At 38.9% G+C, this 27651-nt stretch overlaps 2 protein-coding genes across 2 annotated transcripts; one reads left to right on the forward strand and one right to left on the reverse strand.

Moving 5' to 3' along the window:
* Window positions 1-53: 53 nt before the first annotated feature.
* LOC108115210 (G1/S-specific cyclin-D2) lies at window positions 54-2754 on the reverse strand. The gene is made up of 5 exons (XM_017226552.2): window positions 1651-2754; window positions 1295-1516; window positions 1027-1201; window positions 817-962; window positions 54-759 (listed from the first exon to the last, which is right to left on the reverse strand). The coding sequence occupies exons 1-5, from the start codon at window positions 2194-2196 to the stop codon at window positions 451-453; spliced, it is 1398 nt and encodes a 465-aa protein (XP_017082041.1). The 5' UTR covers window positions 2197-2754; the 3' UTR covers window positions 54-450.
* Window positions 2755-4057: 1303 nt separating this feature from the next.
* LOC108115191 (prolow-density lipoprotein receptor-related protein 1-like) lies at window positions 4058-6845 on the forward strand (the record flags this gene model as incomplete). The annotated part of the gene is made up of 4 exons (XM_017226512.1): window positions 4058-4154; window positions 4737-4940; window positions 5344-6662; window positions 6724-6845. Coding segments are annotated over exons 2-4 (1493 nt in total), but the record flags the coding sequence as incomplete, so codon positions are not given.
* Between the last annotated feature and the right edge of the window lie 20806 nt (window positions 6846-27651).

Consider the following 27651-nt stretch of genomic DNA (forward strand, 5'->3'; position numbering starts at 1 on the left):
ACTTTAACATATTGTTATTCCTTTTATGTTGGATGGTTTTTGTAAAACTTTTATTTTAATAGTTTTTATTTTTTGGTTATCTGGGTAGGTTTTCGAAAAACTTATATACAGAATATAAAATGTTGCTTTACTGTTTGCAATCAGTCTCGTTTTTTTTTTACGCTTTATCCATTTTAGTTTCATGATGATTATCTTAGGCTATGTTAACTACTATATTAATGATAGTTACACTATAAACCCATAGTTCGATTACAAAATTAGTTGGGTACATAAAAATACATCGGGTTGGATGTAAATATTGTAATGTTGAACAATCTTACAGTGATAGGAATATGTAGTGTAATCGTGATCCTATACAATATTCAAAATTGTGTGATATTTATATATATATATATTTTATTTTATTCTTAAATCTAGTATAACTATTATGTTGTATTACTATTTGACACCTCAAAATGTAACGTCTTGCAACTCGTTTTGAGCCTGCGCCTGCATTTTGCACGTATGTGTTCGATGTGGCGCCGCAGACCCGAAATTATGTTGCTGCTGATGCTCAACGCAATCGGCTGGCGTTTTCGGCAGTGGCAAGTTTCTAAGTGAGATTTGCGATAGATGCTGGTTTTGATGAATTTGAAAACGACCCTGATAGTATAATGTTGACATTTGTGAAGGATCAATGTTTACTAGAAATGGCTGCAGGTTTCGACTGTGCTCCTTGAATATGTCTTCCATGTGTAACATGCAATCCTGAACCTGAGCCTGTTCACAGAAAGAAGTGAATTCCAGACAACAAAGCAATTCTTTCCTTATACTTACTTGTTCCACGCTAGTTAGGTCAGTCATAAGACTCAAAAGGAAATGTAAGTTATGTCCGGACCGCAGATGCCATTTCAAGCCATTCATCGAGGCAGCTATGCTTGATGCTGCTATTGTGCTGGCCGAGAACTTGGCAAATTTATGTTCTTTTAAACAAAGAGATAGCTATGATCAGTACCCAATATTTAGAATGAAATTGTTTACACTTACCTTTTGCTGCCAGTGATATAAATGCCTGAGCATGTCCCCTTACTTTTCCAATATTAATGTCCGGAAAGTTTTTACTTCCGATCGGCAGTCGCATCATTAAAAGCTCAAGGAAATCCAAAGGAGTCACAGATGAAAGGTCCCAACCCAATCGACTTAGCACATATAGCTCCCATTTCTAAAAAAATGAATAAAAAGAGACAAATAATATAATATTAAAAAGGAAAAGAAACAGCTTATGCTTTTTTATCACAAACTAACAAGTACTTACAATTAAGTCGTCCTTGTAAATGCTGTTATCCGTGTAAACAACTAGTAGATCTACGGAAAGGGCCCGACAGCTTGGCTCTCGGAGTTTGGAAGCAAGTAAGAGACAAGCTGCAGCTAGAATTTGTAGATGAGTCTTTCGTACTGATTTGCTCGAAAGAAAACGATCCATGTAATTCAAAGCCAGTAACACGACCTCTTCCTGGCAATTTTCTTCAGCACACACCTGTAAAGCAATATGGGAAAGGGGAGAATGTAAATAAGACTATTGTATGAAAAACTACAAATATGCTATGAATGAAAATGAAATAATGGTTTGCGATTAAAAACAAATATAATACAATAAAAAGCGATACTTACCTCCATCATCCATTCGGCGACAATTTTACGCATCGGGGGAGTAATATCCTTTTGAATGTTGAAGTACGTGTCGACAATTTGGTGGTGTTTCTCCTCGGCCTTGAGGGCATTCTCCAAGCACCTATCTGAATACAATGTGGGATCACTGATGGCGGTGTTCACGTTGTCCGTTGCGGGCGGATCGGCTGTTTTGGTCAGATAATCTTGAAGTCGTTGGGTTTGTGACGTCGGTTGATTGCTGATGTAACGCGCATAAGTTTGCGCTGGTTGTGGCTGTTCCAATTCTTCTGGATTCTTCGTAGCCGAGTCTACCGATGCATATATATACATAATTTCCTTCATATTGCAAACAACGGTATCGTCTTGTTGGAAGTTCGAAGGACTTGGCTCTGGATCAGAATCGGGCTTAACAGCTCCCATTGGCGAGCATATCGATGATGGCTCCCGCATGATCACCGGCGCAGACATTTTTTGTTGGCATTTGTTTAATCGATACAATGATGAATCAGATTCGTAAACTATATTTTCTGAACATAAAAGATCCATTGTTTGGCGAAAAAGTGTGGTTTAAAGCATTTGGGTTCTCTCGCGTCACCCTTAGGCCATTTATGTGTACCGAATTATCAAGAATTTTAGGGGAACTCTGATATGGAATACTGCGTACGACAAGAAACGATCGTAAGTATATTTGGAACTTGTTTTTCACTTCAATGAATTTGTTAAGGCCACACTGTTGAAAAATATTTCATTTGGTTTTCTCGGTAATTATTTGATAGCTTATATTCGTACGACTTTGATTTATTCGTATGCACATTATATGGCTTTATTTACATATGTTTTCGACCTGTTCAAAAAAGTCTTTAATACTCACATGCACATACATAAAAGTATGTACATACATACATAAATATACACGATCGATTTGATCAAAAACTAGTCGAATAACGTGTGCTATCAAGATAAACACCTTCTGACTATTTTGTATTATATACAAACTACACAGAACTCCTTCGAGTAAAATAATAAAACTATTTAGAAAAATTTACTCGAAGTTGCACACGTTTGCCACTCAACCGGCGTGGACAAAGCATTTGTATGAACCAGATAGTTACACCTTATACTTAAATAAACTAGTTCAGTTTTCAAGAGAGATAGCCTTTACCCACTAGTCACGATCGTTGTCAGTTGATCGAAAAATATATTGACCCTTAACACAGCATTAAATGTTCAATGGTTATTAAAAAAACGTAACCTGTGATAGGAAAAGAACCATTAAATTAAATTTCTACCTTTAATTTTTTTAAATTATTTAAATGTACAGTGTCACATCCTGCAACAATCCCAACCGTTCCTTTGATCTACGTTGGAATATTGTATTTTACGATCGATTGGATGGAGAAGATCTGGGGATCATACAGAAATCTGCACCCCTGGGCAGAAAATAAATATACTAAAAAATGAACGGGCGTTGCCACCTTTCATCTGATTCACATAACGATATTTTAAAAAAATAAATAAGTGGGGAGAATGATGACTTTAGTTGATCTTCACTTAGCATATACTAATCATTTTACAACATAATCAGTAATTTATAATTATTCAATCACAAACTTATTCTGCAGAACGCCCTTACACTTCGTAAAAATAACCGCCAATGCACCTGTTGATTGTCACGTTGTGATTGTCCCAGAAAAATTGTACTCTGACTTGTGCTTTGGCAATTACCTCTTATATTTAAAGCATTATTTTATTTATTTATGCTAACTTAATTTATTCTGGTCCAGAAGACGTTATTAACATCTGAAACTGCGCACTAAAATTATATACAGCACAATTTGAATTGTTTTTATTGGGTTCTAGGAAATTGATATTGAAAATATGGATGCCGTAGATGGTTTTAACATACAAAATAAAACAGCATTGTAGATTAAAAAATAAGGTTTTTAATGAGGTTTGTTATTTAAGGACAGTGATAAATAAGCTGAAGCAAATAAATTTTTACCCCCTCTTGCGTTAAACTGCCAAAAGCTCTGTTTCCCGCAAAAGCTTTAAGATGAAGAGAAAACTTTGTACAGGACACGAGAGTTAAGTTTAACATTCGCGTTTACCGACATTGTTTTCCGACTAAGGGATGCTGTAATCTCCGGAAATTTTATATACGTTATATTCCCTAAGAAGACAAGAGGCGTGCTGTACGAAAATTTTTTGTCTTTAACGTGAACGTTAACCACAAATATGTGTTGAACGTATAAACTATTTAGATCAGTCGTGACTGTTGTTAATCAGCATAGAAAAGTGCATAAGTTTTAATAGATTTTTAAAAATCTTGTGTTTAATATGCATATGTTTGCGTGTGTGGTGCGCATGACATATATAAATACCAACAAAGTACCAACATTTTTGCAGAACTTTATAAACACCTTTATACACACTTATGAAATACTAAACCTTGTGCCAAACCCACGCATTCGATAAATGAGCAATGGTTCTACCGGGCTCAATGTGTAAATATGATAAAAACTAAGTAAAGCTATGAGAAATGTGCCGTATATGGTTTTTGTGCAAAAGTCTTTAAAGTGGAAGTCATAAGATCTTCGACGCACAAAGTTTTCGTGCCCAGTTTGAACCTCCCACTTAGAGAACGTAATACAAAAAATGTTAAGGGTGTAACAGCAACAAAGTTTGGCTTTAATAAACCAAAAAAGTGAATAAACAATTTAAATAAATATAAATAACTTTAAAAGTTTTTAAGCAAAAACATCATATTGAAACATTAAAACTACACAATGAACTGAGATTATTAAGTGACACCTACACATAAGCAAAAATTAAGTCAGGTGTAAAATACACAACAGATACATCAGGTGGGCGGGATTCGCAGAGAGTCTGAACCCCTCCCTGTGCCCACCAAATGCAACTACAAACTTTTTGTTATACATGTAATAACAAGACAAAATCATTAAGCGAATTTCATTATTTAAAAAGTTCCGCCCCCAAAATAAAACTCTAGATCCGCCTCGAGAGCTACAAATGTGTTATACGCAAGCGCTCATCTTCCTCTTTTCCCCCTTCCTTTCTTTCAACAGAATCGGAACAGAACGCAGCAGAAAAGCAACAGCACAGCAGCAGCATCCGCTTAGCAGGGCAGCAAATGCTTTGGCAGCAAAAGCAGTAAAGCTCGCATACCGCTACTAAGTTACGTGCCTATGAGTGGGCGAGTTTGTGTACATGTCTGGACATGTATTTGACAGCCTTTCCCTTTTGGCCATTGGTATGCTTCGTGTGGCTCTGTAAGTATTGAGATTGCGAATGAATCGTTCATGGAGATATCTGTTAACGCCTACGTTATATACAGACTTAAAACAAAACACCTAAATCCTTCCAATTAAAACCAACCCACTGCAAACTACCACTTAAAAATATTTTCTTTTAAGGGATTTAATTAGATTATTCCTTTTTTATATGTAGTTCAGATACTATTGCAGGAGGGACCTTTTTATGTTTATATTTCGATTTAAATGACGTATTTGTCACCCACGTTTAGTTGGTTGGTTAGCACTTAAACATACAAAGGTGATGATTAATATTTTGAGTAGTCTTCTGACTGTAGCCTGTAAATTTGATAACCTTTCTGAAAGATAAAATATATATTAAAAGAAATAAATATTTTTAATAAATATAACTTTTGACTAGGTTTCGGTCTTGGCGATTTGACGAAATTTGCTGTGAAGCGTAACGCGCCCCATTATGGAATACATCCGACAAACGCATTGGGGCGTTGGGACTGGAATAAGCACAAACAGTTGCATACAGATGCCAGGATTGGGCATTTAGAAACGGGAAACGAGTCACGGGAAGACCAACTATCCGAGGAGTTGAGCAAATTTGGCGATAAGCTCTTCCCTGTTTCCAATTATCCGCCTTATCAAAATACTAATAACGAGGATAGCCAAGAAGTCCATCACAGTGGCGAAGGTAGATTGCATACGATGGAATCATCTGCGCCATCGAAGGCAAGAGTACCTGGTGGCTCCAATCCCAATGACACACCCAAATTCCGTAATATCGGTGCCCAAAGAGGCCGGACAGAAATCACTGGGATTCGAGAGACTGATCGAATCAGTTCACGTGGCCGAGATGGATTCATCGGTGGACCTAGTAATAAACAGAAGCCATTTAGAGTTAATCTAGCTGTTCTGGTGCAGGATGATCCCAGTCAGCCGGGTGAGACCTACTCCAACTGTCAAAACTCGAATGAATCCGATGAGAATTGCCAAACCGAAGAGGATACGATGCCCAATTTGCAGAGAGATTGCGAAAAAACTGGGATACATGTAATGTGTCCACGAACCTTTCGTTGTATTAGCAAATATTGGCTATGCGATGGCGATGACGATTGCGGTGATTATTCCGACGAAACGCATTGCGGTGCCCGGACAAATTGTACGGATGATCAGTTCGAGTGTATGAACGGATTCTGTATTCCACGGACATGGGTCTGTGATGGAGAAAACGATTGCAAGGATTTCTCGGACGAAACACATTGCAATCGTACCACCTGCACGGATGAGCATTTCACCTGTAACGATGGCTATTGCATTTCCCTGGCATTTCGTTGCGATGGCGAGCACGATTGCAACGATAACTCGGATGAACTCAAGTGTGCGGCGGTGATTAACAGCTGCCCGGAGGGCGAGTTCAAGTGCCGCGGTGGTTTGGGTGGTGCTGGTGGTCCCAGTGGACAGTGTATCCTCAATCGTTTCCGCTGCGATGGCGACAACGATTGTGGGGACTGGAGTGATGAGGAGAATTGTCCACAGAAACCATCGCTATGTACCTCAAATGAATACAAGTGCGCCGATGGAACCTGTATCCCGAAACGCTGGAAGTGTGACAAGGAACAGGATTGTGACGGCGGCGAAGATGAGAACGATTGTGGAAGCTTGGGGTCTGAGCATCCGTTGACTTGCGGGTCGGATGAGTTCACCTGCAACAATGGACGCTGCATTTTGGTATGACATAGCAAACTCTTTTTGTTTTTTTTATTTTAATGTTTTTATTTTTTATTTACAGAAAACGTGGCTTTGCGATGGCTATCCCGACTGCACTTCGGGAGAGGATGAAGTTGAATGCCACCTACAATGCGACCTCGGACAATTCTTATGCCCAACCAAACAAAACCTAACTAATCTCAAGTAAGTAATCATTTCCTTAAGATTTAAGAGTGACTATATAAAACCTATAATCAATTAGGTTTATTGATTTTTTAGCCATTAAATCAGAGCTCGAACCGAAAAAGAGGTTTCCTGATTTCTCAGTCGTTAAATCAGAGCTCGCACCGATAAATCAGAGCAATAATGATAAAAGCAAGTATGGGAGTCTTTAGTTTCGGTAGTTAGCTGCATAAAATAATTGTTTCAGCTATGCGGCTTGTTTTGACAAAGTTAGAGCTAAGAAACGGCAACAAGCCCGACTCTCTGCTGCCATAAGACGTATACTTGATTTTGGGCAAGAAAATCAGTTCTTTGGCCATAGCACAGCCAAAATTGGTCCCAAGGAGGAATGTTATACCTCGTAGGGCTCGTAACTTGATTGCCATGATTCCCAATTGGTTTGCATTCAAATCTGGGAAACTTCATTTTTGGCCCATTTTTGAAAATTTTGATGATGGTACCCCTTATCAAAAATGCGAAATTTGGGCCAAAAATTACTTTCCCAAAATCGAAAAACGGGTGATAGGGGTGGTTAGTATTGGTCGTTAGCAGCACGAAACAGTCATTCTTTTGGCTGTGCGGCTTGTTTTGGCTGAGCTAGAGCTAAAAAACCGAAAATAATGTTGCAAATTTCTGTTAAAAATCGGTTTCCTGATTATACAGCCCTAAATACAGAGCTCGCATTAAAAAACCAGAACAATAACGCAAAAAGTAAGTATATGGGTGTTAAGTTTCGATAGTTAGCTGCATAAAACAGCCACTGCTTTAGCCATACGGCTTGTTTTCACAAAGTTAGAGCTAAGAAACGGCAACAAGCCGCTCTCTCTGCTGTCAAAAGACGTAGCATAATTTTGGGCACAAAAAAATCAGTTCTTTAGCCGTAACACAGCCAAAAATGGTCCAAATGAGAAATGTAATACCTCGTAGTGCTCGTAACTTGATTGCCATGATTCCCAATTGGTTTGCATTCAAATCTGGGAAACTTCATTTTTGGCCCATTTTTGAAAATTTTGATGATGGTACCCCTTATCAAAAATGCGAAATTTGGGCCAAAAATTACTTTCCCAAAATCGAAAAACGGGTGATAGGGGTGGTTAGTATTGGTCGTTAGCAGCACGAAACAGTCATTCTTTTGGCTGTGCGTCCTGTTTTGACCGAGCTAGAGCTAAAAACCCGAACATAGTATTGCAAATTTCTGTTGAAAATTGTTTTCCAGAGCTCGCACCGAAAAATCAGAGCAATAATGATAAAAGCAAGTATAGGGGTGTTAAGTTTTGGTTGTTAGCTGCATAAAACGGTCATTAAATTGGCCGTGCGTCTTGTATTAACAAAGTTAGAGCTAAGAAACGGCAACAAAACCGGACTCCCTGCTGCCATAAGACGTATACTTGATTTTGGGCACAAAAAAATCAGTTTTTTGGTCATAGCACAGCCAAAAATAGTCCAAATGAGAAATGTAATTCCTCGTAGGGCTCGTAACTTGATTGCCATGATTCCCAATCGGTTTGCATTCAAATCTGGGAAACTTAATTTTTGGCCCATTTTTGAAAATTTTGATGATGGTACCCCTTATCAAAAATGCGAAATTTGGGCCAAAAATTACTTTCCCAAAATCGAAAAACGGGTGATAGGGGTGGTTAGTATTGGTCGTTAGCAGCACGAAACAGTCATTCTTTTGGCTGTGCGTCCTGTTTTGACCGAGCTAGAGCTAAAAACCCGAACATAGTATTGCAAATTTCTGTTGAAAATTGTTTTCCAGAGCTCGCACCGAAAAATCAGAGCAATAATGATAAAAGCAAGTATAGGGGTGTTAAGTTTTGGTTGTTAGCTGCATAAAACGGTCATTAAATTGGCCGTGCGTCTTGTATTAACAAAGTTAGAGCTAAGAAACGGCAACAAAACCGGACTCCCTGCTGCCATAAGACGTATACTTGATTTTGGGCACAAAAAAATCAGTTTTTTGGTCATAGCACAGCCAAAAATAGTCCAAATGAGAAATGTAATTCCTCGTAGGGCTCGTAACTTGATTGCCATGATTCCCAATCGGTTTGCATTCAAATCTGGGAAACTTCATTTTTGGCCCATTTTTGAAAATTTTGATGATGGTACCCCTTATCAAAAATGCGAAATTTGGGCCAAAAATTACTTTCCCAAAATCGAAGAACGGGTGATAGGGGTGGTTAGTATTGGTCGTTAGCAGCACGAAACAGTCATTCTTTTGGCTGTGCGTCCTGTTTTGACCGAGCTAGAGCTAAAAACCCGAACATAGTATTGCAAATTTCTGTTAAAAATCGTTTTCCAGAGCTCGCACCGAAAAATCAGAGCAATAATGATAAAAGCAAGTATAGGGGTGTTAAGTTTTGGTTGTTAGCTGCATAAAACGGTCATTAAATTGGCCGTGCGTCTTGTATTAACAAAGTTAGAGCTAAGAAACGGCAACAAAACCGGACTTCCTGCTGCCATAAGACGTATACTTGATTTTGGGCACAAAAAAATCAGTTCTTTGGCCATAGCACAGCCAAAATTGGTCCTGAGGAGGAATGTTATACCTCGTAGGGCTCGTAACTTGATTGCCATGATTCCCAATTGGTTTGCATTCAAATCTGGGAAACTTCATTTTTGGCCCATTTTTGAAAATTTTGATGATGGTACCCCTTATCAAAAATGCGAAATTTGGGCCAAAAATGACTTTCCCAAAATCGAAAAACGGGTGATAGGGGTGGTTAGTATTGGTCGTTAGCAGCACGAAACAGTCATTCTTTTGGCTGTGCTTCTTGTTTTGACCGAGCTAGAGCTAAAAAACCGAACATAGTATTGCAAATATCTGATAGAAATAGATTTCTTGAATTTTCTGCCATTAAATCAGAGCTCGCACCGAAAAATCAGAGCAATAATGATAAAAGCAAGTATAGGGGTGTTTAGTTTCGGTTGTTAGCTGCATAAAACAGTCATTGTTTTAGCCGTGCGTCTTGTATTAACAAAGTTAGAGCTAAGAAACGGCAACAAAACAGGACTCCCTGCTGCCATAAGACGTATACTTGATTTTGGGCACAAAAAAATCAGTTTTTTGGTCATAGCACAGCCAAAAATAGTCCAAATGAGAAATGTAATTCCTCGTAGGGCTCGTAACTTGATTGCCATGATTCCCAATCGGTTTGCATTCAAATCTGGGAAACTTCATTTTTGGCCCATTTTTGAAAATTTTGATGATGGTACCCCTTATCAAAAATGCGAAATTTGGGCCAAAAATTACTTTCCCAAAATCGAAAAACGGGTGATAGGGGTGGTTAGTATTGGTCGTTAGCAGCACGAAACAGTCATTCTTTTGGCTGTGCGTCCTGTTTTGACCGAGCTAGAGCTAAAAACCCGAACATAGTATTGCAAATTTCTGTTAAAAATCGTTTTCCAGAGCTCGCACCGAAAAATCAGAGCAATAATGATAAAAGCAAGTATAGGGGTGTTAAGTTTTGGTTGTTAGCTGCATAAAACAGTCATTTAATTGGCCGTGCGTCTTGTATTAACAAAGTTAGAGCTAAGAAACGGCAACAAAACCGGACTTCCTGCTGCCATAAGACGTATACTTGATTTTGGGCACAAAAAAATCAGTTCTTTGGCCATAGCACAGCCAAAATTGGTCCTAAGGAGGAATGTTATACCTCGTAGGGCTCGTAACTTGATTGCCATGATTCCCAATTGGTTTGCATTCAAATCTGGGAAACTTCATTTTTGGCCCATTTTTGAAAATTTTGATGATGGTACCCCTTATCAAAAATGCGAAATTTGGGCCAAAAATGACTTTCCCAAAATCGAAAAACGGGTGATAGGGGTGGTTAGTATTGGTCGTTAGCAGCACGAAACAGTCATTCTTTTGGCTGTGCGGCTTGTTTTGGCTGAGCTAGAGCTAAAAAACCGAAAATAATGTTGCAAATTTCTGTTAAAATGGGTTTCCGGATTATACAGCCCTAAATACAGAGCTCGCATTAAAAAACCAGAACAATAACGCAAAAAGTAAGTATATAGGTGTTAAGTTTCGGTAGTTAGCTGCATAAAACAGCCACTGCTTTAGCCATACGGCTTGTTTTCACAAAGTTAGAGCTAAGAAACGGCAACAAGCCGCTCTCTCTGCTGTCAAAAGACGTAGCATAATTTTGGGCACAAAAAAATCAGTTCTTTAGCCGTAACACAGCCAAAAATGGTCCAAATGAGAAATGTAATACCTCGTAGTGCTCGTAACTTGATTGCCATGATTCCCAATCGGTTTGCATTCAAATCTGGGAAACTTCATTTTTGGCCCATTTTTGAAAGTTTTGATGATGGGGGGTATGATGAGGGGTACCCCTTATCAAAAATGCGAAATTTGGGCCAAAAATGACTTTCCCAAAATCGAAAAACGGGTGATAGGGGTGGTTAGTATTGGTCGTTAGCAGCACGAAACAGTCATTCTTTTGGCTGTGCGTCCTGTTTTGACCGAGCTAGAGCTAAAAACCCGAACATAGTATTCCAAATTTCTGTTAAAAATCGTTTTCCAGAGCTCGCACCGAAAAATCAGAGCAATAATGATAAAAGCAAGTATAAGGGTGTTTAGTTTCGGTTGTTAGCTGCATAAAACAGTCATTGTTTTAGCCGTGCGTCTTGTATTAACAAAGTTAGAGCTAAGAAACGGCAACAAAACAGGACTCCCTGCTGCCATAAGTAAACTTGATTTTGGGCACAAAAAAATCAGTTCTTTGGCCATAGCACAGCCAAAAATAGTCCAAATGAGAAATGTAATACCTCGTAGTGCTCGTAACTTGATTGCCATGATTCCCAATCGGTTTGCATTCAAATCTGGGAAACTTCATTTTTGGCCCATTTTTGAAAATTTTGATGATGGTACCCCTTATCAAAAATGCGAAATTTGGGCCAAAAATTACTTTCCCAAAATCGAAAAACGGGTGATAGGGGTGGTTAGTATTGGTCGTTAGGAGCACGAAACAGTCATTCTTTTGGCTGTGCGGCTTGTTTTGGCTGAGCTAGAGCTAAAAAATCGAAAATAATGTTGCAAATTTCTGTTAAAATGGGTTTCCGGATTATACAGCCCTAAATACAGAGCTCGCATTAAAAAACCAGAACAATAACGCAAAAAGTAAGTATATAGGTGTTAAGTTTCGGTAGTTAGCTGCATAAAACAGCCACTGATTTAGCCATACGGCTTGTTTTCACAAAGTTAGAGCTAAGAAACGGCAACAAGCCGCTCTCTCTGCTGTCAAAAGACGTAGCATAATTTTGGGCAAAAAAATCAGTTCTTTAGCCATAACACAGCCAAAAATGGTCCAAAGGAGAAATGTAATACCTCGTAGGGCTCGTAACTTGATTGCCATGGTTCCCAATTGGTTTGCATTCAAATCTGGGAAACTTCATTTTTGGCCCATTTTTGAAAATTTTGATGATGGTACCCCTTATCAAAAGTGCGAAATTTGGGCCAAAAATTACTTTTCCAAAATCGAAAAACGGGTGATAGGGGTGGTTAGTATTGGTCGTTAGCAGCACGAAACAGTCATTCTTTTGGCTGTGCGTCCTGTTTTGACCGAGCTAGAGCTAAAAAACCGAACATAGTATTGCAAATATCTGATAGAAATAGATTTCTTGATTTTTCTGCCATAAATCAGAGCTCGCACCGAAAAATCAGAGCAATAATGATAAAAGCAAGTATAGGGGTGTTTAGTTTCGGTTGTTAGCTGCATAAAACAGTCATTGTTTTAGCCGTGCGTCTTGTATTAACAAAGTTAGAGCTAAGAAACGGCAACAAGCCGCTCTCTCTGCTGTCAAAAGACGTAGCATAATTTTGGGCACAAAAAAATCAGTTCTTTAGCCATAACACAGCCAAAAATGGTCCGAAGGAGAAGTGTAATACCTCGTAGGGCTCGTAACTTGATTGCCATGATTCCCAATTGGTTTGCATTCAAATCTGGGAAACTTCATTTTTGGCCCATTTTTGAAAATTTTGATGATGGTACCCCTTATCAAAAATGCGAAATTTGGGCCAAAAATGACTTTCCCAAAATCGAAAAACGGGTGATAGGGGTGGTTAGTATTGGTCGTTAGCAGCACGAAACAGTCATTCTTTTGGCTGTGCGGCTTGTTTTGGCTGAGCTGGAGCTAAAAAACCGAAAATAATGTTGCAAATTTCTGTTAAAATGGGTTTCCGGATTATACAGCCCTAAATACAGAGCTCGCATTAAAAAACCAGAACAATAACGCAAAAAGTAAGTATATAGGTGTTAAGTTTCGGTAGTTAGCTGCATAAAACAGCCACTGATTTAGCCATACGGCTTGTTTTCACAAAGTTAGAGCTAAGAAACGGCAACAAGCCGCTCTCTCTGCTGTCAAAAGACGTAGCATAATTTTGGGCACAAAAAAATCAGTTCTTTAGCCATAACACAGCCAAAAATGGTCCAAAGGAGAAATGTAATACCTCGTAGGGCTCGTAACTTGATTGCCATGGTTCCCAATTGGTTTGCATTCAAATCTGGGAAACTTCATTTTTGGCCCATTTTTGAAAATTTTGATGATGGTACCCCTTATCAAAAGTGCGAAATTTGGGCCAAAAATTACTTTCCCAAAATCGAAAAACGGGTGATAGGGGTGGTTAGTATTGGTCGTTAGCAGCACGAAACAGTCATTCTTTTGGCTGTGCGTCCTGTTTTGACCGAGCTAGAGCTAAAAAACCGAACATAGTATTGCAAATATCTGATAGAAATAGATTTCTTGATTTTTCTGCCATAAATCAGAGCTCGCACCGAAAAATCAGAGCAATAATGATAAAAGCAAGTATAGGGGTGTTTAGTTTCGGTTGTTAGCTGCATAAAACAGTCATTGTTTTAGCCGTGCGTCTTGTATTAACAAAGTTAGAGCTAAGAAACGGCAACAAGCCGCTCTCTCTGCTGTCAAAAGACGTAGCATAATTTTGGGCACAAAAAAATCAGTTCTTTAGCCATAACACAGCCAAAAATGGTCCGAAGGAGAAGTGTAATACCTCGTAGGGCTCGTAACTTGATTGCCATGATTCCCAATTGGTTTGCATTCAAATCTGGGAAACTTAATTTTTGGCCCATTTTTGAAAATTTTGATGATGGTACCCCTTATCAAAAATGCGAAATTTGGGCAAAAAAATGACTTTCCCAAAATCGAAAAACGGGTGATAGGGGTGGTTAGTATTGGTCGTTAGCAGTACGAAACAGTCATTCTTTTGGCTGTGCGTCCTGTTTTGACCGAGCTAGAGCTAAAAACCCGAACATAGTATTGCAAATTTCTGTTAAAAATCGTTTTCCAGAGCTCGCACCGAAAAATCAGAGCAATAATGATAAAAGCAAGTATAGGGGTGTTTAGTTTCGGTTGTTAGCTGCATAAAACAGTCATTGTTTTAGCCGTGCGTCTTGTATTAACAAAGTTAGAGCTAAGAAACGGCAACAAAACAGGACTCCCTGCTGCCATAAGACGTATACTTGATTTTGGGCACAAAAAAAATCAGTTCTTTGGCCATAGCACAGCCAAAATTGGTCCCAAGGAGGAATGTTATACCTCGTAGGGCTCGTAACTTGATTGCCATGATTCCCAATTGGTTTGCATTCAAATCTGGGAAACTTCATTTTTGGCCCATTTTTGAAAATTTTGATGATGGTACCCCTTATCAAAAGTGCGAAATTTGGGCCAAAAATTACTTTCCCAAAATCGAAAAACGGGTGATAGGGGTGGTTAGTATTGGTCGTTAGCAGCACGAAACAGTCATTCTTTTGGCTGTGCGTCCTGTTTTGACCGAGCTAGAGCTAAAAAACCGAACATAGTATTGCAAATATCTGATAGAAATAGATTTCTTGATTTTTCTGCCATAAATCAGAGCTCGCACCGAAAAATCAGAGCAATAATGATAAAAGCAAGTATAGGGGTGTTTAGTTTCGGTTGTTAGCTGCATAAAACAGTCATTGTTTTAGCCGTGCGTCTTGTATTAACAAAGTTAGAGCTAAGAAACGGCAACAAGCCGCTCTCTGCTGTCAAAAGACGTAGCATAATTTTGGGCACAAAAAAATCAGTTCTTTAGCCATAACACAGCCAAAAATGGTCCGAAGGAGAAGTGTAATACCTCGTAGGGCTCGTAACTTGATTGCCATGATTCCCAATTGGTTTGCATTCAAATCTGGGAAACTTAATTTTTGGCCCATTTTTGAAAATTTTGATGATGGTACCCCTTATCAAAAATGCGAAATTTGGGCAAAAAATGACTTTCCCAAAATCGAAAAACGGGTGATAGGGGTGGTTAGTATTGGTCGTTAGCAGTACGAAACAGTCATTCTTTTGGCTGTGCGTCCTGTTTTGACCGAGCTAGAGCTAAAAACCCGAACATAGTATTGCAAATTTCTGTTAAAAATCGTTTTCCAGAGCTCGCACCGAAAAATCAGAGCAATAATGATAAAAGCAAGTATAGGGGTGTTTAGTTTCGGTTGTTAGCTGCATAAAACAGTCATTGTTTTAGCCGTGCGTCTTGTATTAACAAAGTTAGAGCTAAGAAACGGCAACAAAACAGGACTCCCTGCTGCCATAAGACGTATACTTGATTTTGGGCACAAAAAAATCAGTTCTTTGGCCATAGCACAGCCAAAATTGGTCCCAAGGAGGAATGTTATACCTCGTAGGGCTCGTAACTTGATTGCCATGATTCCCAATTGGTTTGCATTCAAATCTGGGAAACTTCATTTTTGGCCCATTTTTGAAAATTTTGATGATGGTACCCCTTATCAAAAATGCGAAATTTGGGCCAAAAATGACTTTCCCAAAATCGAAAAACGGGTGATAGGGGTGGTTAGTATTGGTCGTTAGCAGCACGAAACAGTCATTCTTTTGGCTGTGCGTCTTGTTTTGACCGAGCTAGAGCTAAAAAACCGAACATAGTATTGCAAATATCTGATAGAAATAGATTTCTTGAATTTTCTGCCATTAAATCAGAGCTCGCACCGAAAAATCAGAGCAATAATGATAAAAGCAAGTATAGGGGTGTTTAGTTTCGGTTGTTAGCTGCATAAAACAGTCATTGTTTTAGCCGTGCGTCTTGTATTAACAAAGTTAGAGCTAAGAAACGGCAACAAGCCGCTCTCTCTGCTGTCAAAAGACGTAGCATAATTTTGGGCACAAAAAAATCAGTTCTTTAGCCATAACACAGCCAAAAATGGTCCGAAGGAGAAGTGTAATACCTCGTAGGGCTCGTAACTTGATTGCCATGGTTCCCAATTGGTTTGCATTCAAATCTGGGAAACTTCATTTTTGGCCCATTTTTGAAAATTTTGATGATGGTACCCCTTATCAAAAATGCGAAATTTGGGCCAAAAATGACTTTCCCAAAATCGAAAAACGGGTGATAGGGGTGGTTAGTATTGGTCGTTAGCAGCACGAAACAGTCATTCTTTTGGCTGTGCGGCTTGTTTTGGCTGAGCTAGAGCTAAAAAACCGAAAATAATGTTGCAAATTTCTGTTAAAATGGGTTTCCGGATTATACAGCCCTAAATACAGAGCTAGCATTAAAAAACCAGAACAATAACGCAAAAAAGTAAGTATATAGGTGTTAAGTTTCGGTAGTTAGCTGCATAAAACAGCCACTGATTTAGCCATACGGCTTGTTTTCACAAAGTTAGAGCTAAGAAACGGCAACAAGCCGCTCTCTCTGCTGTCAAAAGACGTAGCATAATTTTGGGCACAAAAAAATCAGTTCTTTAGCCGTAACACAGCCAAAAATGGTCCAAAGGAGAAATGTAATACCTCGTAGGGCTCGTAACTTGATTGCCATGGTTCCCAATTGGTTTGCATTCAAATCTGGGAAACTTCATTTTTGGCCCATTTTTGAAAATTTTGATGATGGTACCCCTTATCAAAAGTGCGAAATTTGGGCCAAAAATTACTTTCCCAAAATCGAAAAACGGGTGATAGGGGTGGTTAGTATTGGTCGTTAGCAGCACGAAACAGTCATTCTTTTGGCTGTGCGTCTTGTTTTGACCGAGCTAGAGCTAAAAAACCGAACATAGTATTGCAAATATCTGATAGAAATAGATTTCTTGAATTTTCTGCCATTAAATCAGAGCTCGCACCGAAAAATCAGAGCAATAATGATAAAAGCAAGTATAGGGGTGTTTAGTTTCGGTAGTTAGCTGCATAAAACAGCCACTGCTTTAGCCATACGGCTTGTTTTCACAAAGTTAGAGCTAAGAAACGGCAACAAGCCGCTCTCTCTGCTGTCAAAAGACGTAGCATAATTTTGGGCACAAAAAAATCAGTTCTTTAGCCGTAACACAGCCAAAAATGGTCCAAATGAGAAATGTAATACCTCGTAGTGCTCGTAACTTGATTGCCATGATTCCCAATCGGTTTGCATTCAAATCTGGGAAACTTCATTTTTGGCCCATTTTTGAAAATTTTGATGATGGTACCCCTTATCAAAAATGCGAAATTTGGGCCAAAAATGACTTTCCCAAAATCGAAAAACGGGTGATAGGGGTGGTTAGTATTGGTCGTTAGCAGCACGAAACAGTCATTCTTTTGGCTGTGCGTCCTGTTTTGACCGAGCTAGAGCTAAAAAACCGAACATAGTATTGCAAATATCTGATAGAAATAGATTTCTTGATTTTTCTGCCATAAATCAGAGCTCGCACCGAAAAATCAGAGCAATAATGATAAAAGCAAGTATAGGGGTGTTTAGTTTCGGTTGTTAGCTGCATAAAACAGTCATTGTTTTAGCCGTGCGTCTTGTATTAACAAAGTTAGAGCTAAGAAACGGCAACAAGCCGCTCTCTCTGCTGTCAAAAGACGTAGCATAATTTTGGGCACAAAAAAATCAGTTCTTTAGCCATAACACAGCCAAAAATGGTCCGAAGGAGAAGTGTAATACCTCGTAGGGCTCGTAACTTGATTGCCATGATTCCCAATTGGTTTGCATTCAAATCTGGGAAACTTAATTTTTGGCCCATTTTTGAAAATTTTGATGATGGTACCCCTTATCAAAAATGCGAAATTTGGGCCAAAAATGACTTTCCCAAAATCGAAAAACGGGTGATAGGGGTGGTTAGTATTGGTCGTTAGCAGTACGAAACAGTCATTCTTTTGGCTGTGCGTCCTGTTTTGACCGAGCTAGAGCTAAAAACCCGAACATAGTATTGCAAATTTCTGTTAAAAATCGTTTTCCAGAGCTCGCACCGAAAAATCAGAGCAATAATGATAAAAGCAAGTATAGGGGTGTTAAGTTTTGGTTGTTAGCTGCATAAAACGGTCATTTAATTGGCCGTGCGTCTTGTATTAACAAAGTTAGAGCTAAGAAACGGCAACAAAAACGGACTCCCTGCTGCCATAAGACGTAAAAACCCGAACATAGTATTGCAAATTTCTGTTAAAAATCGTTTTCCAGAGCTCGCACCGAAAAATCAGAGCAATAATGATAAAAGCAAGTATAGGGGTGTTTAGTTTCGGTTGTTAGCTGCATAAAACAGTCATTGTTTTAGCCGTGCGTCTTGTATTAACAAAGTTAGAGCTAAGAAACGGCAACAAAACAGGACTCCCTGCTGCCATAAGACGTATACTTGATTTTGGGCACAAAAAAAATCAGTTCTTTGGCCATAGCACAGCCAAAATTGGTCCTAAGGAGGAATGTTATACCTCGTAGGGCTCGTAACTTGATTGCCATGATTCCCAATTGGTTTGCATTCAAATCTGGGAAACTTCATTTTTGGCCCATTTTTGAAAATTTTGATGATGGTACCCCTTATCAAAAATGCGAAATTTGGGCCAAAAATGACTTTCCCAAAATCGAAAAACGGGTGATAGGGGTGGTTAGTATTGGTCGTTAGCAGCACGAAACAGTCATTCTTTTGGCTGTGCGTCTTGTTTTGACCGAGCTAGAGCTAAAAAACCGAACATAGTATTGCAAATATCTGATAGAAATAGATTTCTTGAATTTTCTGCCATTAAATCAGAGCTCGCACCGAAAAATCAGAGCAATAATGATAAAAGCAAGTATAGGGGTGTTTAGTTTCGGTTGTTAGCTGCATAAAACAGTCATTGTTTTAGCCGTGCGTCTTGTATTAACAAAGTTAGAGCTAAGAAACGGCAACAAAACCGGACTTCCTGCTGCCATAAGACGTATACTTGATTTTGGGCACAAAAAAATCAGTTCTTTGGCCATAGCACAGCCAAAATTGGTCCTAAGGAGGAATGTTATACCTCGTAGGGCTCGTAACTTGATTGCCATGATTCCCAATTGGTTTGCATTCAAATCTGGGAAACTTCATTTTTGGCCCATTTTTGAAAATTTTGATGATGATACCCCTTATCAAAAATGCGAAATTTGGGCCAAAAATGACTTTCCCAAAATCGAAAAACGGGTGATAGGGGTGGTTAGTATTGGTCGTTAGCAGCACGAAACAGTCATTCTTTTGGCTGTGCGTCTTGTTTTGACCGAGCTAGAGCTAAAAAACCGAACATAGTATTGCAAATATCTGATAGAAATAGATTTCTTGAATTTTCTGCCATTAAATCAGAGCTCGCACCGAAAAATCAGAGCAATAATGATAAAAGCAAGTATAGGGGTGTTTAGTTTCGGTTGTTAGCTGCATAAAACAGTCATTGTTTTAGCCGTGCGTCTTGTATTAACAAAGTTAGAGCTAAGAAACGGCAACAAAACAGGACTCCCTGCTGCCATAAGACGTATACTTGATTTTGGGCACAAAAAAATCATTTTTTTGGTCATAGCACAGCCAAAAATAGTCCAAATGAGAAATGTAATACCTCGTAGTGCTCGTAACTTGATTGCCATGATTCCCAATCGGTTTGCATTCAAATCTGGGAAACTTCATTTTTGGCCCATTTTTGAAAATTTTGATGATGGTACCCCTTATCAAAAATGCGAAATTTGGGCCAAAAATGACTTTCCCAAAATCGAAAAACGGGTGATAGGGGTGGTTAGTATTGGTCGTTAGCAGCACGAAACAGTCATTCTTTTGGCTGTGCGTCCTGTTTTGACCGAGCTAGAGCTAAAAACCCGAACATAGTATTGCAAATTTCTGTTAAAAATCGTTTTCCAGAGCTCGCACCGAAAAATCAGAGCAATAATGATAAAAGCAAGTATAGGGGTGTTAAGTTTTGGTTGTTAGCTGCATAAAACGGTCATTTAATTGGCCGTGCGTCTTGTATTAACAAAGTTAGAGCTAAGAAACGGCAACAAAAACGGACTCCCTGCTGCCATAAGACGTAAAAACCCGAACATAGTATTGCAAATTTCTGTTAAAAATCGTTTTCCAGAGCTCGCACCGAAAAATCAGAGCAATAATGATAAAAGCAAGTATAGGGGTGTTTAGTTTCGGTTGTTAGCTGCATAAAACAGTCATTGTTTTAGCCGTGCGTCTTGTATTAACAAAGTTAGAGCTAAGAAACGGCAACAAAACAGGACTCCCTGCTGCCATAAGACGTATACTTGATTTTGGGCACAAAAAAATCAGTTCTTTGGTCATAGCACAGCCAAAAATGGTCCCAAGGAGGAATGTAATACCTCGTAGGGCTCGTAACTTGATTGCCATGATTCCCAATTGGTTTGCATTCAAATCTGGGAAACTTCATTTTTGGCCCATTTTTGAAAATTTTGATGATGGTACTTATCAAAAATGCGAAATTTGGGCCAAAACTGACTTTCCCAAAATCGAAAAACGGGTGATGGGGGTGGTTAGTATTGGTCGTTAGCAGCACGAAACAGTCATTCTTTTGGCTGTGCGTCTTGTTTTGACCGAGCTAGAGCTAAAAAACCGAACATAGTATTGCAAATATCTGATAGAAATAGATTTCTTGAATTTTCTGCCATTAAATCAGAGCTCGCACCGAAAAATCAGAGCAATAATGATAAAAGCAAGTATAGGGGTGTTTAGTTTCGGTTGTTAGCTGCATAAAACAGTCATTGTTTTAGCCGTGCGTCTTGTATTAACAAAGTTAGAGCTAAGAAACGGCAACAAAACAGGACTCCCTGCTGCCATAAGACGTATACTTGATTTTGGGCACAAAAAAAATCAGTTTTTTGGTCATAGCACAGCCAAAAATAGTCCAAATGAGAAATGTAATTCCTCGTAGGGCTCGTAACTTGATTGCCATGATTCCCAATTGGTTTGCATTCAAATCTGGGAAACTTCATTTTTGGCCCATTTTTGAAAATTTTGATGATGGTACCCCTTATCAAAAATGCGAAATTTGGGCCAAAACTGACTTTCCCAAAATCGAAAAACGGGTGATAGGGGTGGTTAGTATTGGTCGTTAGCAGCACGAAACAGTCATTCTTTTGGCTGTGCGGCTTGTTTTGGCTGAGCTAGAGCTAAAAAACCGAAAATAATGTTGCAAATTTCTGTTAAAATGGGTTTCCGGATTATACAGCCCTAAATACAGAGCTAGCATTAAAAAACCAGAACAATAACGCAAAAAAGTAAGTATATAGGTGTTAAGTTTCGGTAGTTAGCTGCATAAAACAGCCACTGCTTTAGCCATACGGCTTGTTTTCACAAAGTTAGAGCTAAGAAACGGCAACAAGCCGCTCTCTCTGCTGTCAAAAGACGTAGCATAATTTTGGGCACAAAAAAATCAGTTCTTTAGCCGTAACACAGCCAAAAATGGTCCAAATGAGAAATGTAATACCTCGTAGTGCTCGTAACTTGATTGCCATGATTCCCAATTGGTTTACATTCAAATCTGGGAAACTTCATTTTTGGCCCATTTTTGAAAATTTTGATGATGGTACCCCTTATCAAAAATGCGAAATTTGGGCCAAAAATGACTTTCCCAAAATCGAAAAACGGGTGATAGGGGTGGTTAGTATTGGTCGTTAGCAGCACGAAACAGTCATTCTTTTGGCTGTGCGTCTTGTTTTGACCGAGCTAGAGCTAAAAAACCGAACATAGTATTGCAAATATCTGATAGAAATAGATTTCTTGAATTTTCTGCCATTAAATCAGAGCTCGCACCGAAAAATCAGAGCAATAATGATAAAAGCAAGTATAGGGGTGTTTAGTTTCGGTTGTTAGCTGCATAAAACAGTCATTGTTTTAGCCGTGCGTCTTGTATTAACAAAGTTAGAGCAAAGAAACGGCAACAAAACAGGACTCCCTGCTGCCATAAGACGTATACTTGATTTTGGGCACAAAAAAATCAGTTTTTTGGTCATAGCACAGCCAAAAATAGTCCAAATGAGAAATGTAATTCCTCGTAGGGCTCGTAACTTGATTGCCATGATTCCCAATCGGTTTGCATTCAAATCTGGGAAACTTCATTTTTGGCCCATTTTTGAAAATTTTGATGATGGTACCCCTTATCAAAAATGCGAAATTTGGGCCAAAAATTACTTTCCCAAAATCGAAAAACGGGTGATAGGGGTGGTTAGTATTGGTCGTTAGCAGCACGAAACAGTCATTCTTTTGGCTGTGCGTCCTGTTTTGACCGAGCTAGAGCTAAAAACCCGAACATAGTATTGCAAATTTCTGTTGAAAATCGTTTTCCAGAGCTCGCACCGAAAAATCAGAGCAATAATGATAAAAGCAAGTATAGGGGTGTTAAGTTTTGGTTGTTAGCTGCATAAAACGGTCATTAAATTGGCCGTGCGTCTTGTATTAACAAAGTTAGAGCTAAGAAACGGCAACAAAACCGGACTCCCTGCTGCCATAAGACGTATACTTGATTTTGGGCACAAAAAAATCAGTTCTTTGGCCATAGCACAGCCAAAATTGGTCCCAAGGAGGAATGTTATACCTCGTAGGGCTCGTAACTTGATTGCCATGATTCCCAATTGGTTTGCATTCAAATCTGGGAAACTTCATTTTTGGCCCATTTTTGAAAATTTTGATGATGGTACCCCTTATCAAAAATGCGAAATTTGGGCCAAAAATGACTTTCCCAAAATCGAAAAACGGGTGATAGGGGTGGTTAGTATTGGTCGTTAGCAGCACGAAACAGTCATTCTTTTGGCTGTGCGTCTTGTTTTGACCGAGCTAGAGCTAAAAAACCGAACATAGTATTGCAAATATCTGATAGAAATAGATTTCTTGAATTTTCTGCCATTAAATCAGAGCTCGCACCGAAAAATCAGAGCAATAATGATAAAAGCAAGTATAGGGGTGTTTAGTTTCGGTTGTTAGCTGCATAAAACAGTCATTGTTTTAGCCGTGCGTCTTGTATTAACAAAGTTAGAGCTAAGAAACGGCAACAAAACAGGACTCCCTGCTGCCATAAGACGTATACTTGATTTTGGGCACAAAAAAATCAGTTCTTTGGCCATAGCACAGCCAAAATTGGTCCCAAGGAGGAATGTTATACCTCGTAGGGCTCGTAACTTGATTGCCATGATTCCCAATTGGCTTGCATTCAAATCTGGGAAACTTCATTTTTGGCCCATTTTTGAAAATTTTGATGATGGTACCCCTTATCAAAAATGCGAAATTTGGGCCAAAAATGACTTTCCCAAAATCGAAAAACGGGTGATAGGGGTGGTTAGTATTGGTCGTTAGCAGCACGAAACAGTCATTCTTTTGGCTGTGCGGCTTGTTTTGGCTGAGCTAGAGCTAAAAAACCGAAAATAATGTTGCAAATTTCTGTTAAAAATCGGTTTCCTGATTATACAGCCCTAAATACAGAGCTCGCATTAAAAAACCAGAACAATAACGCAAAAAATAAGTATATGGGTGTTAAGTTTCGATAGTTAGCTGCATAAAACAGCCACTGCTTTAGCCATACGGCTTGTTTTCACAAAGTTAGAGCTAAGAAACGGCAACAAGACAGGACTCCCTGCTGCCATAAGACGTACACTTGATTTTGGGCACAAAAAAATCAGTTCTTTGGCCATAGCACAGCCAAAATTGGTCCTGAGGAGGAATGTTATACCTCGTAGGGCTCGTAACTTGATTGCCATGATTCCCAATTGGTTTGCATTCAAATCTGGGAAACTTCATTTTTGGCCCATTTTTGAAAATTTTGATGATGGTACCCCTTATCAAAAATGCGAAATTTGGGCCAAAAATGACTTTCCCAAAATCGAAAAACGGGTGATAGGGGTGGTTAGTATTGGTCGTTAGCAGCACGAAACAGTCATTCTTTTGGCTGTGCTTCTTGTTTTGACCGAGCTAGAGCTAAAAAACCGAACATAGTATTGCAAATATCTGATAGAAATAGATTTCTTGAATTTTCTGCCATTAAATCAGAGCTCGCACCGAAAAATCAGAGCAATAATGATAAAAGCAAGTATAGGGGTGTTTAGTTTCGGTTGTTAGCTGCATAAAACAGTCATTGTTTTAGCCGTGCGTCTTGTATTAACAAAGTTAGAGCTAAGAAACGGCAACAAAACAGGACTCCCTGCTGCCATAAGACGTATACTTGATTTTGGGCACAAAAAAATCAGTTTTTTGGTCATAGCACAGCCAAAAATAGTCCAAATGAGAAATGTAATTCCTCGTAGGGCTCGTAACTTGATTGCCATGATTCCCAATTGGTTTGCATTCAAATCTGGGAAACTTCATTTTGGCCCATTTTTGAAAATTTTGATGATGGTACCCCTTATCAAAAATGCGAAATTTGGGCCAAAAATTACTTTCCCAAAATCGAAAAACGGGTGATAGGGGTGGTTAGTATTGGTCTTTAGCAGCACGAAACAGTCATTCTTTTGGCTGTGCGGCTTGTTTTGGCTGAGCTAGAGCTAAAAAACCGAAAATAATGTTGCAAATTTCTGTTAAAATGGGTTTCCGGATTATACAGCCCTAAATACAGAGCTAGCATTAAAAAACCAGAACAATAACGCAAAAAGTAAGTATATAGGTGTTAAGTTTCGGTAGTTAGCTGCATAAAACAGCCACTGCTTTAGCCATACGGCTTGTTTTCACAAAGTTAGAGCTAAGAAACGGCAACAAGCCGCTCTCTCTGCTGTCAAAAGACGTAGCATAATTTTGGGCACAAAAAAATCAGTTCTTTAGCCGTAACACAGCCAAAAATGGTCCAAATGAGAAATGTAATACCTCGTAGTGCTCGTAACTTGATTGCCATGATTCCCAATCGGTTTGCATTCAAATCTGGGAAACTTCATTTTTGGCCCATTTTTGAAAGTTTTGATGATGGTACCCCTTATCAAAAATGCGAAATTTGGGCCAAAAATGACTTTCCCAAAATCGAAAAACGGGTGATAGGGGTGGTTAGTATTGGTCGTTAGCAGCACGAAACAGTCATTCTTTTGGCTGTGCGTCCTGTTTTGACCGAGCTAGAGCTAAAATCCCGAACATAGTATTGCAAATATCTGATAGAAATAGATTTCTTGATTTTTCTGCCATTAAATCAGAGCTCGCACCGAAAAATCAAAGCAATAATGATAAAAGCAAGTATAGGGGTGTTTAGTTTCGGTTGTTAGCTGCATAAAACAGTCATTGTTTTAGCCGTGCGTCTTGTATTAACAAAGTTAGAGCAAAGAAACAGCAACAAAACAGGACTCCCTGCTGCCATAAGACGTAAACTTGATTTTGGGCACAAAAAAATCAGTTCTTTGGCCATAGCACAGCCAAAAATAGTCCAAATGAGAAATGTAATACCTCGTAGTGCTCGTAACTTGATTGCCATGATTCCCAATCGGTTTGCATTCAAATCTGGGAAACTTCATTTTTGGCCCATTTTTGAAAATTTTGATGATGGTACCCCTTATCAAAAATGCGAAATTTGGGCCAAAAATGACTTTCCCAAAATCGAAAAACGGGTGATAGGGGTGGTTAGTATTGGTCGTTAGCAGCACGAAACAGTCATTCTTTTGGCTGTGCGGCTTGTTTTGGCTGAGCTAGAGCTAAAAAACCGAAAATAATGTTGCAAATTTCTGTTAAAATGGGTTTCCGGATTATACAGCCCTAAATACAGAGCTCGCATTAAAAAACCAGAACAATAACGCAAAAAGTAAGTATATAGGTGTTAAGTTTCGGTAGTTAGCTGCATAAAACAGCCACTGCTTTAGCCATACGGCTTGTTTTCACAAAGTTAGAGCTAAGAAACGGCAACAAGCCGCTCTCTCTGCTGTCAAAAGACGTAGCATAATTTTGGGCACAAAAAAATCAGTTCTTTAGCCGTAACACAGCCAAAAATGGTCCAAATGAGAAATGTAATACCTCGTAGTGCTCGTAACTTGATTGCCATGATTCCCAATTGGTTTACATTCAAATCTGGGAAACTTCATTTTTGGCCCATTTTTGAAAATTTTGATGATGGTACCCCTTATCAAAAATGCGAAATTTGGGCCAAAAATGACTTTCCCAAAATCGAAAAACGGGTGATAGGGGTGGTTAGTATTGGTCGTTAGCAGCACGAAACAGTCATTCTTTTGGCTGTGCGGCTTGTTTTGGCTGAGCTAGAGCTAAAAAATCGAAAATAATGTTGCAAATTTCTGTTAAAATGGGTTTCCGGATTATACAGCCCTAAATACAGAGCTCGCATTAAAAAACCAGAACAATAACGCAAAAAGTAAGTATATGGGTGTTAAGTTTCGATAGTTAGCTGCATAAAAGAGCCACTGATTTAGCCATACGGCTTGTTTTCACAAAGTTAGAGCTAAGAAACGGCAACAAGCCGCTCTCTCTGCTGTCAAAAGACGTAGCATAATTTTGGGCACAAAAAAATCAGTTCTTTAGCCATAACACAGCCAAAAATGGTCCAAAGGAGAAATGTAATACCTCGTAGGGCTCGTAACTTGATTGCCATGGTTCCCAATTGGTTTGCATTCAAATCTGGGAAACTTCATTTTTGGCCCATTTTTGAAAATTTTGATGATGGTACCCCTTATCAAAAGTGCGAAATTTGGGCCAAAAATTACTTTCCCAAAATCGAAAAACGGGTGATAGGGGTGGTTAGTATTGGTCGTTAGCAGCACGAAACAGTCATTCTTTTGGCTGTGCGTCCTGTTTTGACCGAGCTAGAGCTAAAAAACCGAACATAGTATTGCAAATATCTGATAGAAATAGATTTCTTGATTTTTCTGCCATAAATCAGAGCTCGCACCGAAAAATCAGAGCAATAATGATAAAAGCAAGTATAGGGGTGTTTAGTTTCGGTTGTTAGCTGCATAAAACAGTCATTGTTTTAGCCGTGCGTCTTGTATTAACAAAGTTAGAGCTAAGAAACGGCAACAAGCCGCTCTCTCTGCTGTCAAAAGACGTAGCATAATTTTGGGCACAAAAAAATCAGTTCTTTAGCCATAACACAGCCAAAAATGGTCCAAAGGAGAAATGTAATACCTCGTAGGGCTCGTAACTTGATTGCCATGATTCCCAATTGGTTTGCATTCAAATCTGGGAAACTTCATTTTTGGCCCATTTTTGAAAATTTTGATGATGGTACCCCTTATCAAAAATGCGAAATTTGGGCCAAAAAATTACTTTCCCAAAATCGAAAAACGGGTGATAGGGGTGGTTAGTATTGGTCGTTAGCAGCACGAAACAGTCATTCTTTTGGCTGTGCGGCTTGTTTTGGCTGAGCTAGAGCTAAAAAACCGAAAATAATGTTGCAAATTTCTGTTAAAATGGGTTTCCGGATTATACAGCCCTAAATACAGAGCTCGCATTAAAAAACCAGAACAATAACGCAAAAAGTAAGTATATAGGTGTTAAGTTTCGGTAGTTAGCTGCATAAAACAGCCACTGATTTAGCCATACGGCTTGTTTTCACAAAGTTAGAGCTAAGAAACGGCAACAAGCCGCTCTCTCTGCTGTCAAAAGACGTAGCATAATTTTGGGCA

This window comes from Drosophila eugracilis, unplaced genomic scaffold, assembly GCF_018153835.1.
Source record: "Drosophila eugracilis isolate 14026-0451.02 unplaced genomic scaffold, ASM1815383v1 contig_498, whole genome shotgun sequence".
Classification (NCBI taxonomy): domain Eukaryota; kingdom Metazoa; phylum Arthropoda; class Insecta; order Diptera; family Drosophilidae; genus Drosophila; species Drosophila eugracilis.

Coding starts and splice junctions, on each gene's coding strand:
- LOC108115210 (XM_017226552.2), bottom strand. CDS start 2,196: ATGGATCTTTTATGTTCAGAAAATATAGTTTACGAATCTGATTCATCA. Junction 1,517..1,650: donor TCGCCGAATGGATGATGGAG/GTAAGTATCGCT, acceptor ATTGCTTTACAG/GTGTGTGCTGAAGAAAATTG. Junction 1,202..1,294: donor TTTACAAGGACGACTTAATT/GTAAGTACTTGT, acceptor TCATTTTTTTAG/AAATGGGAGCTATATGTGCT.